The sequence below is a fragment of the Stegodyphus dumicola genome, chromosome 7 (assembly GCF_044657685.1).
Source record: "Stegodyphus dumicola isolate Sdum_Otavi_A_Nest chromosome 7, ASM4465768v1".
Classification (NCBI taxonomy): domain Eukaryota; kingdom Metazoa; phylum Arthropoda; class Arachnida; order Araneae; family Eresidae; genus Stegodyphus; species Stegodyphus dumicola.
In genome coordinates, this window is record NC_140774.1 from 120,246,294 (window position 1) to 120,260,012 (window position 13,719).

The window sequence follows — 13,719 nt, forward strand, 5'->3', positions numbered from 1 at the left end:
AGGTATTTTTGTGTTGCTTGCATTTAAGAATTAGTAACTATTTAAAGTTAATTCGTTTTTAAAAAGTCTTTTTAACATTGTGAAAAATCTCCTGATTTCTTAAAAAAGTCTCCTGATTTTTGAGTGTCATAGGTTGGCAAGTATGAGAGTGAAGTTGCAGAGAGTGCGAACAAAATCTAATTAATAAACATATTTTGCTTAGCTCCCCTGAGTTAAATTTTCTATGTGGAAAATATTATAAGTTTATGAAATAAGAAATGCATTTAAGTCAATAAGACCTAAATTAAGATTTAATGAAATATTTGACTATTATTTTTTGTGTTTAAACAACTTGTAATTTGTTTTTATCTATTTAATATCGATGTTTTTATAAGTAAAATAAGATTTTCGTTTCTTCATATACAATAATTTATTTTTAAGAGCAGATCCGTCCCCCTTTAAAAACAGAATTCATTTTATGCCCTGGCCCCCAGTATTTCCTCCTACACGCATCATAGTTTCCATTATTTTATTGGTTTGTGTGTTTTCAGTCATATGCCGTGTTTACTTGTGTAATAATCCTTCTCGTGTAATAGTTGCACCTCTGTTTTGAAGCAGAAAAGTCATCAAATTATTTTCCCCACATAAAAGATATCCAGATGAAATATTTTCTCCACATAAAAGTCGCAGACACATATTTGACCTTCATCTGGAACAGAGTTTCTTAAACTGTGGCTCGCGACCCCCAACGGAGGTGTCGCTAAAAATTTTAGGAGTTTTGATATTTTTTTAACTTATAACATTAATTTTTCAATTACCAAATATTTTTGCACAGTGTATCTGAAAATGGATAAAAATAAAACACTGCAAACAAAGAAGGAAACGAAAACTTTTTGACGCATTCTTTTCATAATATAAACATTCATTTTTCTTGTTTTGCATGTAACGCTGTCATTTTGTCTATTACTTATTTAAAATTTTCACATTGCTTTATGTCTTAAAATTAGAAATTAAAGTTAATGACCTAATCCTGCAATAGTATATTAAAGTACAAGTGAAAAAGTTGACTGTTACTTATTTAAAATTTTCACATTGCTCTATGTCTTAAAATTAGAAATTAAAGTTAATGACCTAATCCTGCAATAGTATATTAAAGTACAAGTGAAAAAGTTGACAGTTTAACTCACACATGTGTTGGATTTGTGCAATGCTTATGGGGTCCCACAAATTTTTTGTAAATATTTTTGGGTCCGGGGATCGTGAAAAAATCTCGGTGATAAAAAGGGGTAGCGAATGAAAAATGTTTAAGAAGCCCTGATCTAGAAAATAGAAAAATATCAGCTGTACTCTTCCCAGAACTAGCACTCATAATGGATTCATCTGTTTTGTCACTCCCATTGATATTCTCAATGGCCACTCCATAGCGAGATAAGGAATTGCTTGCTTTCCCTGGAAAGAATGGGAAAGCTCCCTGGGCAGGATTTCTTATTCCCCCCATTTTGAAGCTTTAGACTCATTCTTCGTTAAAAAAGTATGTGCATGCTCTAAATTTACTGGGCTGCACATATCTAAAGTTACAGAAAAAGATTCTCTGCCAATATTTTGTTTTGCAATGAACTTTGTGTGTTTTGGACCTCCCTTTTGTTTGCGTGAATATGAGAAAGTTTAAAAAGAATACATTCAAAAGTCGTTAATCCGGACTCGTCGGGACTTCAGCGATTCCGGATTATCGATTTTTCCGGATTATAGATCATCAGTTTAAATCTGGTAAGATGGCATGCAGAAATTATAAAATTAAAAATATGAAACCGTAATTTACGAAATAAAGAACAATTATGATCTAAAGTGTATCAAAATTTACAATTAAAAAAGCGTAATATTTATTTGTTTACTTTATTAAACATTTCTTTCAATGTAAGTTGTTTAAGTTGCTTCGTTTTTCATGTGATAATACATTCTCTTTAATTCTATAAAAACACATAATTTCTTGTTCAGTTACAAAGTTCCGCTGTTCAAGTCCTATAATTGCTGTGTCGAGAATACCGACTAATTTGTCAATCGAAATTTTTTCGTTTTCAATAACCTCTGTCACTTTCTTCACTATCGGAAGCGAATTATAATGACGAGGAATTTGATTTAAATCATATCAAAGACGGAGTACATCGAGATGAAATAATACATTTAGTAAGGAATTATAAGCCAAATAAAATAAAAACATCTGCCCTGAAGATAAGGATAGTGCTGACAGATCAACTTCCAATTCATTGCGCACTGCGGCGTTAAAGATAAACAAACGTTAAAGTTTAGATAAACAACGGATATGCCTTTATCCATCTTTTGCAGCAATTCCTTTTTTTGTTTGATGGACATTGTAACATGCTTTCGCTTTGTAGATCCTTTGATAGCTCCAGAATCGGAAATTCTTTTTGACATAATTGAAAGTTCAAGCTTACTTTTATAAAATTGCTCTAACAGTCTGCAAAAAATAGCAAGCCTGATCCAATTAGAAGATTAAGGAACAATGCAATCTGCAACATTAACTGAATTAGATAATTTTAGCTTAGCTTATACCGTCTGTTATACATTAAATGTGCATTCGTAAACGTATTTTGCACACGCGCGTATTCGCAGCCGTAAAGGTCATGCGCAGAAATTTTGTAGCTTTGAGGTCCGGATTATGGGTGTCCGAATTAACGACTTTTGACTGTAATAGTTATACAGTGGGATTTAAACTGAAGATTATTAAATTTGCTGAAGAGAATAGAAACAGAACTGCTTTAAAGAGAATGGAACATAAGTGAAAAATTAATGAGGGACTAGAGAAAATCCAAACAATCACTACAAGAAACAAATGTGAATATGCGAGCATTCAGAGGATCAAAGTATGGAATTTTCCCAATTATAGAAAATGAACTTCTCTCTTATGGTCATGCATTACAAAATGATAAATGTGTGGTATCTCCAATGCTTTGGACAAAAGCAAAGATGACATTTTATGGAATAATGCAGATTCTTAAAGCACCGATTCACATTACAACAGTGATACTGATACCTTCAATGAAAGTGATTTATTATGAATTTATGTATTGTTATTAGAATTTTATGTCAAAATTTTCATAAAGATTATTTGTGAATTTTATGTGTATAAAAATATTACCATAAAAAGAAAAAGGCCTCTCTTTTTGTGTGCTACTTATGAAAAGACTATTTAATAAACAGCACATAACCTGGAAACATTTGGTAAGTTACTCATTTTATTATAGTGTAGTTTTTATGCCAGTAATGTTTTAGCATTGGAGTGTACAAAACTGTAGTAGATTTCCCCACATAATTGTGACAACTAGACTTTCACAATGAAAAATTGGCAAAAAAGTGCAACAATTATTACACAAGTAAACACAATGTATCATTGATGAAAAAAGAATATATTCTCAGTGTTAAGTAGAAAGTATTGGGAAAATAACTGACATAAACTATAAAGTATTTAATTTATAAAGTATTAAATGTCTTGAAATGTATGTAAATAGAAGAATTGATTTGGGATTAAAAAAAAAAAGCATTCCTGATTGTACAGTAAACATCTAAATTATTTGTATTTAAAACAATTTGAAATCCATTGCAGTAATCCATGTGGCATAACCTAAAAGGGAAATGCAATTTTTCCTAATTTTCTATCAGTTCTCTGAAATACATAGTATACAGAAACCTCTGAAGATTAAGATTTTGGTATTTCACAGTCCCTCATCTTGGTGGAATTTAGAAAATATTTTTTTTTTTATTTAAAAAAGCACCTGGAATGTTAAAGCATTTTTCAAATTATTAAAGTCTTAATTACGAATTAGTATTTAACTTCTCATGTATGCTATCTGGCTTGTTTTATATCTTAGATTTTTTTGCATTGGATTTCATCGGAATTTCTTTTTGATTGATATCTTTTGTAATCTAAAACTCTCATAACATAAATAACAGTGCCTTGTCTTTCCTTGCTAAAACTCCATGTGTACAGATTTGATGATGTATATTAAAATTGTAGCATGTATGAAAGAAAGTTATGATTTTACTCAAGATGTTTTTTGTTAAATATGTATTGCAATGAAAGCGAGAGTTTTTTACTCTTACTTTTGTTAAATATGTATTGCAACGAAAACGAGAGTTTTTTTACTCTGGTCAGTGTTATAATGTAAGGCATAGTTATAAGTATATAAAATATATGTTATATCTTAATTGTATAACAATTTCTGAAATGTTTATCATTATAGAGTTCACTAAAAGGTCAGGCAATTCTGAAAGGTATTAATTTTCAATCACCACAATGGGAGGAGATATGTGAGTCAAATGACATGTATGGATTTGGTTGTTTAGTTCTGTGGGTATGTATTAAGTCTGTTTACTAGTGTGTCATAATTATCTATTGATTTTTCCTGTTGTATTAAGAAAATCAGACATTGAATTTAATTACGGAAACTTCATATTTTGCTAAATAAATATGGCAGCTAGTAGTCACAGAACAATATTAAATGATAAAATATATAATAATTTTAAATCACATGTTAAAATTTTGAAATTTCAGGAGCATCAACTGCATGCATACATCCTTTTTAAATAAAAATAAAATTTTTATGTAAATTAATAAAGCATTTTTTATTTTTTAGTGTGGTTATTCATGAACACACTTAAATCATTCCTGCTGCTCTTGTTTTATATTCATATACTATGTCTGCAGTATGCAAACTAACCTTTCTACAGTATACTGAATTTCCTCCAAACAGAAAGTCAGAATTTTCAGATTAAAAAATTAATAGGAAAAGATTTAAATCAAAAGAAGAACTAGTCTTTATAACAATTTTAAAAAAAATTCCATTCAAGGGAAGAATGGTGAAGTTTTTGGAAAAGAAATCCGACAATTTTTCTTTACATTTAATATATTTGCTTTTCTATATAAAGAACAAACAATAGTGGGACAGCTAAGCTTAATTGAAATATAAAAATTATTTTTAGATAACTGGTTTTTACACAAAAATGTAGTAGTTAGTTTTTCCATACTGAAATCATATGTTAAATTACTTAGTTAATTCATTAGGTATGAACTCTATTATCAGATACATCCCTCCCTTTCCAATGTGAGTTACTATTACACATATTTGTAATGTTGTCATGACCTATATTCTTAATGTCATAAATATGTCTTTTTTATGATAACTATGTAACTTTTTAATAGTAACTATCAGTTCCAAAAATGGCAAGTACACCAGTAAATTTAGGAAATGTAAAAAAAAAATTTTTTTTTTTTTTTTTTTTTTTTTTTTTTTTTTTTGTTAATTTGACTGTTAACACATGGCACACATTTTAAAAAATATGTTTTAATGCACACAATATTTCAAAAATACATTTTTCCTGTGTTACAATGCTAACTGCACTTAGTAGCCAAAGAATTTGGTGTAGACTCATGAATTGTGGTTTCACTTTGCCTATTATTATTCTGTAAAGTTTTTAAGATTTTGATCTTGAATGATTATTGTTAATACATGAACGGTTATGTTTTCATGAAATATGATAGAGTTAAGCTTTTCATAAAATTCTTTTATCGCTCTGTCATTATTTTACAACTGTGGCTTAAGTTTGTTGGATAAGATTGCAAAAGAATTATATTTTATATGTAATTTTGATTTGTGGATTATTTTTAATAGCTCATTATTTCCTCATACTTTAGTGCATAAAGAATAGATCAGTTGAAGGTTTATTTTATTCATTCATTCATTTATTATTTTAAAGGAAAGACTTATTTAAGTAATTATTCTTTTTAAGGTATTAAGTAGTGAAGCTATCTAAGTTACTGTAATACACATTTTGATTTTTATTCACAAAAGTATTTGGTAACTTTCTCATTCTGCTGGGGAGAGTTGAATTCGGAAAATAACTACAGGTATTCTGAATTTCCAGTGCATAATTACTTGTTACCTATAGTTAAGATTAATATTTTGATCTCTCAAAAACACCTGTTTGAGTATTGAAAAAGTAAATGAAAATTAAAAAAAGCAGCTCTGCATTAATTGTGTTAGAGAGAGAATTAATGTACAAGAAATTAGAAAAATTTTGCCCAGTCATTTATTTTGTCAGAGTGAAGTTTTGAGGTTTACAAATATTATTGGCAAAGAATGTGAAGTAGCAAAATAATAGTGTTTTTAATGATGAAGAGAGAAAAAGAAGAACCTCGCTGAAGTTATTGTTTGGTAAGAACTAAATATGTAAAAATAATGTGTGATTTTAGGAACTAATTGTTCGTTTGAATTTAAGTAGGAAATATTTTTGGTAAGGGGAATTCTGTGTCATTCCCCCTGTATTATGAAAATTTCCATTATTTGCAGAATATATATTACCACTGGAAACGTCTGCATGCACATTTTGATTTAATAAAGTAAAGTGTTAAATAATAATTTCACTAAAATGAAAGAAGGAAGTTACTATAAAACACGGTGCCATGAGGACAAAAGTGTTTCCAAGCAAGTGAAATGCTGTAAAGTAAAATGCTTGACATCAAAGATAATAGCTTTAACTATGGAAATCCTATCTGAAGCTACTACATTTTTTTCTATTCATTTGTTGTCTTTTATATCATCTGTGATATTTGTGTTAGTGTTATTCATGCCATTTTAGTTTTTTTGTCTGAAAGATGAGCAGGAACAGAAATTCATATATGGTAAAGTTCAAATTACAGGTGATCATGTTTGATGAAAATTCTAATAACAGTATGGTTGCTTGGATTTTTCTGTAAATGAGAAGCACATTTGAGATGGAGGAAGGGCATGCAAATTTTATCAGTATTAGCCCATTCAGTGCGGGCGTGTCACATGTGCATCAGCAGCGAACATTATCTCACGGCTGGGTGTGTCATATTTGAATCGCCATTTAATTTACTCTACGGGCCGGGTGTACCACATTTGACTTTTTAGATAGAACATTTAATTAATATTTTTTGTTGCTGCTAGATGTAGCTGTATGCCTGGTTATGGGGAAATATATCGAAAGTTAAGTATGTTTACCTTCATTCCTATGTAATGATTTTTATTTTTGGTATTTTGTTTCGGAATGAGAGTGAGATTCGTGGGTGGGTATTGAACAATGTAATGTCTCTTTAACTGCATCATTTGATATAAACAAACGCACATGCTGTCTTTGCATTGAGATACTTTTTATTTTTATTTTTGTGATATAGTGAGATAGACATTCTATCATTAGAGATTTTTTTTTATTACTCTTAGGTTTTCTTTATTTTTTTATTACTCATAGATTTTTCATGCTTTGAGATGAATATTTTTAATCGTCAACAAAAGGTATCTTTTTTTAATGGCAAACGAAAGCAGTATCTAAACCTAGAATATACACAATTGCTAATTCGTTAGTGTTAAGTAATGTAACGGCTCTTACTGCGTCATTTTATATAAACAAATGAACATGTTCTCGATGCTCTGGAATACTTTTAATTTAATTTATTAATTTTTCTTATTTTTATTTTATTTTTTATCGGTTATAGTGGAATAGATGTTCTATCATTAGAGACTTTTTAAATTACTCTTTGAGTTTTCCCGCATTGAGATGAATATTTTGTTCGCGAAAGGTTTTTTTTTTTTTTTTTTAAATGGTAAAACGAAAGCACTGTCTGACCATAGAACATATATAAATTTGCTGAGTAAAATAGCAGGAGGTATTATATTCCTGTGACTAATGCAACGTTGGACTTTGCGTACACCCATGTTTCAAAGAATATCATACATTGTCTCATTTTGAAACATTGTTTACTTTTCATTGTTTGCTCGTTGAATTTTTATGAAAGACAGTTTTAATATTTTAAAATTTTAATTGTGTGTTGTGTTAAATAAAATCTGTGATTGTTTGGATATTTTTCCATATATCTTTGTTTGTGGGATAAGGGGAAAATAATATTATTCTAGAATGAGTATTTTATAAAATATTTAAGGAAAATATAATAATGAAGGCTTAAAATTAATTCTGATGAATACCTGAATAATTCTCATAATGTACCCAAAATTGGAAAAATTGGATGACAAATTTCATTTATACGAATTTTCTCCCAAAGTTAGGCTTAGCAGCATAAATTGCCCGTCCCCACAGGATGACACATCTGGTTAACGTGCCATCCTAAGAGAACGCTTCAGTAACAGAGGTGCCCGTCGCAACGCGTTAAGAGTGAGAATACCTGCCATTATCTGGTAACTTAAACCCCAGTACCTTAGTTTTAGAAAAAGTTCCAGAAATTCTCAGCTTATACACAGAAATATGCAGTGCTGTTCAGAAGTATTAATCTAATGCTGTTTTACCCAATACAGATATTATAATTTTAAGAAAGAGCAAGTTGTAATTGCTCCAAAATTTTAGGGAATATTCTAGTTAACGTGCATTCAAAACTGCTCTAAGTCAATAAGTATGTTTTGATGTCTTCACGTTTTTTTTACCTAAAGGTATCTTTTTTTTGGTTTTGTTTTTTGTATTTAACTTATTAGACTGGAATAAATATTTTACTTTTTTTTTTTTTAACTGCATAGTGCTGATATGAAAATAACATTTTACATAGAGAATCTTTTTCACACAGAGTGTACTGGATAATCATTTGATATAAGCATTTTAGCACATTTGTAATGTCTGTTCTTCCTGAATAATACATTTGTTTTTGTGCAGATGCTTTTCCCAAATCTCCTATTTACAACAACTGATGAAAATGTGCTTAATCTGGTTGCTTTTAAAAGCATAGTAAGTTTTATTTTTTTTTCACATATATGTGTGTATTTTATATTTATTGCTGTAGATTTTGAGCAAGTTTTCAGCAAGTAATTACTTATTTCTATATAGGTTGAACAAATATTATCACCTAAAGATTTTGCATCTCTTGCTGCATTGTTGGATGCTAAAAAGGAGAAAAGGCCATCAGCAGCTAGTCTTGTTAGCAATGGTTTCTTAACAAAATCTAAGTCTTATTGTCGGGTAAAGAATAATAATGCAGTGAAGGAGCAAGCAGTCTGAAATTAAGGTAATGTGTAATTGTTTGCTTTCATTTAATGTTTTTAAAAGTTGGTTGTTCAAAAAGTAGTGAGATTGATTCTGTAGTGCCAAAATGAAATCACTTAGAAAAATGCAGCTGTCGTGTTTGAAACACTTCTGATTTCTGTTGCATGAGGAAATTTATTTTAAAGTTGATTATAGATTAGATTCTATAATTCAATATGAATTGATGAGTGTAGCAAAGGTTAAATCTCATGTTTTGAATGTGGCTGAATAAAACTGCCAGAGAAATATGCAATTTTTTTAGAACAATCTATAATGTTGTTTATAAATTTCCTATTTTATTTTTTAACTACCTTTTTTTTAGATTTTCTAACTTAGTGCATATTTCAAGTTTCCACAGTGCTGCTTGCGGCAATGATATGCTCTTTGAATGCAATGTGTAGTCACTACCTGAATATGAATTAAAATATTTAGATATTTATTCCATTTGCATTATATCATCTCTTCAAGAAGTATGGAAACAGAATGAAAATAAAGTTATTTTAAACTTTGTATGAGTGATGAACTTGACAAAAGATGCACAGATTTCTGCGAAAGTATGAACTGAAATACTTGTATCATGTTTATATGTTTGACACTTGTTTTAACAATCATTCCATTGTAATGACTTGCACAAAAGCCCTCAGGTATTGAGAATATATTAACCACTTATGTTAAAATGATCACTTGTTATACAGTCAAAAGTCATTAATTCGGACACCCATAATCCAGACTTCAAAGCTACAAACTTTCTGCGCATGAGTCATGCGCATACCTTTACGACTGCGAATATGCATGTGCGCATGCGCATAATATGTTTACGCATGCACGTGTAATGTATAACGGACGGTATAAGCTACGCTAAAATTATCTAATTCAGTTAATGTTGCAGATTGCGTTGTTCCTTAATCTTCGAATTGGATCCGACTTAATAACTTTTGGAGACTGTTAGAGCAATTTTATAAAAGTAAGCTTGAACTTTCAATTATTTCAAATAGAATTTCCGATATATATTTACTAATATGTAAAGGATCTACAAAGCGAAAGTACTCTGCGGCAGGGGGGAATGAATTGGAAGTTGATCTGTCAGCACTATCCTTATCTTCATGGCAGATGTTTTTATTTTATTTGGCTTATGTAATGAAATACTAAATGTAGTATTTCATCTCGATGTACTCCGTCTTTGATATGATTTAAAGCAATTATAGGACTTGAACAGCGGAACTTTGTAACTAAACAAGAAATTATGTCTGTTTAATAGAATTAAAGAGAAAGTATTATCACATGAAACAAAGCAACTTAAACAACTTACAATGAAAGAAATGTTTAATAAAGTAAACAAATAAATATCAAGCCTTTTCTTTTTGTAAATTTTGATACCCTTTAGATCATAATTGTTCTTTATTTCATAAATTACGCTTTCATATTTTTAATTTTGTAATTTCTGCATGCCATCTTACCAGATTTAAACTGATGATCTATAATCTGGAAAAATCGATAATCCTGAATCGCCGAAGTCCCGACAAGTCTGGATTAACAACTTTTGTCTGTATTGCCCCCTTTTTTTATTTTTATTTTATTTTGTATAATGCAGGAGGTCATTATAATGATGTCAACTGTAGATCTTAAACCAGCAGTTTGTTACTCATATTTTAACTGGAATAAAAAATTTAATTTACAGATTGGATTAAAATGTAGGGAGGACTGAATGATGCAGTTTGATGTAATTGTTATAAGGATGCTTGAAATGTTTGTTTAAAAAATAATTAGACAAACAAGTATTCTAAGCATGTCCTTAATGTACCTGGTTATTTCTCAATGCCTTTCTTATTCTCCTGTCTTATTAATAGCACTCCCTTCCCCAAATTCTGTCAGTGTCCACTAGTGGGCATATTTGTTCATGCTGAGAAATTGTGTTAATACTTTATTCAACATTAGTGTCTGAGGGAAAAGTACACTGTTAGTTCAGTGTCATTGTGGAAACTGAATCTGTTGAGGCAGACTAGAAGACTAAGGAAGTTGCTAAAAATTCCTTTGGAAATTTTTTTTTAAAGTTATGTTATATATTTAAAAACTGGCTGGAGTTAAGTCGTAATGTCTTATAGTGTCTTGCTTTGCTTATCTGGCAGGTATTCAAAATTTAAGCCTGGAAGTTACAGCACATTCTGCAGAGGGTGTTTACACAGTCTTAGAACAATTTCAGTAAAGAATTAGAAAAAAGCAAATTTCTAGAATAAAAGTTTCTCACAACAGCTTTTTATTTGAAATAAGCTATAACACATCTGTTGCTTCTATTCTTTCAGAATGTTGAATATAAACAAGCTGTTGTTTGAAGGATATGTTTTTGTATTTTCCAAAGACAAATAATCCTATTCTGTAATTGAAAAGTATTGTGAAATGCTTGGTACTAAAATTTTGAAGTGCAAAATAAGCAAAATTATTAATCAAAAGGAAAAAAAACCATCAATCATTATTTCTTCTTGGCAAAAATACTCCAAAAACATGCTGTTACTAATGTGTCTAAAGTTGAATCATTTGTAATAAGAGAGAATTTGTTGACCCAGAAATTAGTTGCATATATTTTAATACATCTGTAGCAACAATAAGTGAAATAATAAACCAAGGTTTACAAAAAAAAAAAAAAACATGATGTTCGCCAACTGTTGCTGAGGCATTTGGCTCAGCACAGGAAAATTTGTAGAATCCTATGAAAACTATTTAGCAGGATATGAGTGGAAATACGTAGCAATCCTTGATGAAGCATGGGTTTACCTAAGTGACTGCTACCAAGGAACTATTGTTGAAAAGGAAGAGAAAATATATGTGCAAACCTGGTTCTGGCAATGCAAAGTTTCATTAAGGAGTTTATGATTGTCACAGAATTCTCTTACACTGGGAAATTAAAAATAAGATTAGTGGGAAAAAAATGATAAAATCAACTCAATGTACTATCAAGAGAAAGTTTTACATCTGGTATTTACAGAAAAAATTCCATTTCTTTATCCTTGTGACTTTCAAAGAGTGAAACATCAAGACAGCCATAAGAAAATATTGCATTCCTTGAAAAACTGAAGACTAATACGGTATTGCATATGTATCTTTTCAACATATTCCTGTAAAGCCCATGACGTTTCACCTATGGACTGTTGGGTCTTTGGTCTCCTGGAACGAGCTTTTTCTAAGCTCACCGACCACTATTGGTGAACTCTGGAAAATAGTGGAAGAGCAATGGAAATCTATATCTTCTATACCTCTGAAAATTTTATGAAAAGCCCTTCTATCGTGAAGATAATGATGCAGGTTTACAATTAAAAAAAAAAGCTGTGAGACCAAACATATAAAAAATACTCTTTTCATTTTAAACATTAATTAAATATCTCCGAAATTGTTCTGAAAATCTCTAAATAGTGTCTGTATCTGTTCTACAATTCGTAAAGGGAAAAATCAACTTTATGCTTGCAAATTTGCATTAGTTTTTCAATGAACGATGGGAATCCCAAGTATCATATTACTCTGCATATACATTCTGGCAGTTTATAAATTGTGAAACTATTGTGTTCACTCTGAGAAAGGGGTATTTTAAAAGTATGTAATTGTAGTTGTACTTATGACATTACACTTTTGTCAGTGTAGAAACATTCTCATTACTTTTTGATTGTAACATTGGTGTGTTTCTCTTCTATTCTACTTTTTGAATGTTTGTTTTTATATTTATTTTTCTTTATATTACAGATGAAGGCGTTTATGTTAGTGCCAAAGAACCTGCTTTATTTTTATAAATTTTTATAAATAGTTTAAAAATCAACATTCCATGGACTAAGGTGCCATTCTGAAATTTTTCAAAATCTAGAACTGTGTGTAGGAAATATGCATTTCTAAAATATGCATCACCAAAGGAATATTTTCATGAGATGTGGAGGTACCTAAAGTTATCAAATCAAAAGTTTAATGTATATTCATTCAGTGTTTATTGAAGCTGATCTTTTCTGTGATTTTTTTTTTAATATATGCTGTGATTTTTGTCATTTTTGTTTTATAACTTACTACATTTCATAAATGTATATTTTCAATAAATACATAATCTATTTGTATTTGCTGACTGATAGATTTTCTTCTGAGTTGTTTTCCTTTAAGAAAAATTTATTTATAATATTTTGGTTGGTTTATAAGCTCTGTTCTCCCCCTCCCCAAGTGCCGTGAAAATAAGAAATAAATGCAGATATTAGAGTGTAGAGTTGCCAACTCTCTCGATTTAGGCGGGATACTCCCGATTTTCGACCGCTCTCCCGACTTTTTCTTATTCTTAAAATTTCTCACGATTTTTATGGAACTTGGCTTAATACTTTGTTATATGAAAAAAGTGATTTTGGACGTCTGAAAGCAATTAAATTTTATCTAGATTATATCTAAAACAAAACCTTGCGAATCACATGAGAATTTCTGCTTTTGTGAGTGAAAGCATACGTATCCAGAAATGTCATTCTCCAGTTCTTCAATGGGCATCGAGCTCCACTGCGTGTCATCTGGCATATATTAGCCAATGAGCATAAAGAAAGCTCAAGGCTGTTATTTGGATGTTCTTTAGTTATTTTGTTCATCTTGTCCTGAGTTGTGTGAGTACATGTGTCTTTGGGAAATAGTTTTAGAATTTATCATCTTTTGCTATGTCTGCAAGAAAGGTTA

General features: G+C 30.0%; 1 protein-coding gene across 1 annotated transcript in view; it reads left to right on the forward strand.

Annotated features, from left to right (window-relative positions):
- The window catches only part of LOC118196178 (serine/threonine-protein kinase 31-like), a 145,250-nt gene extending 132,123 nt beyond the window's left edge, over window positions 1-13,127 (forward strand). The window contains exons 22-25 of the mRNA XM_085820761.1: window positions 4,239-4,349; window positions 8,674-8,745; window positions 8,845-9,022; window positions 12,769-13,127. Of these exons, the coding sequence (XP_085676887.1) occupies window positions 4,239-4,349; window positions 8,674-8,745; window positions 8,845-9,015 (354 nt within the window). The 3' untranslated portion in view covers window positions 9,016-9,022; window positions 12,769-13,127. The remainder of the gene's footprint in view (window positions 1-4,238; window positions 4,350-8,673; window positions 8,746-8,844; window positions 9,023-12,768) is intronic.
- Window positions 13,128-13,719: the final 592 nt, after the last annotated feature.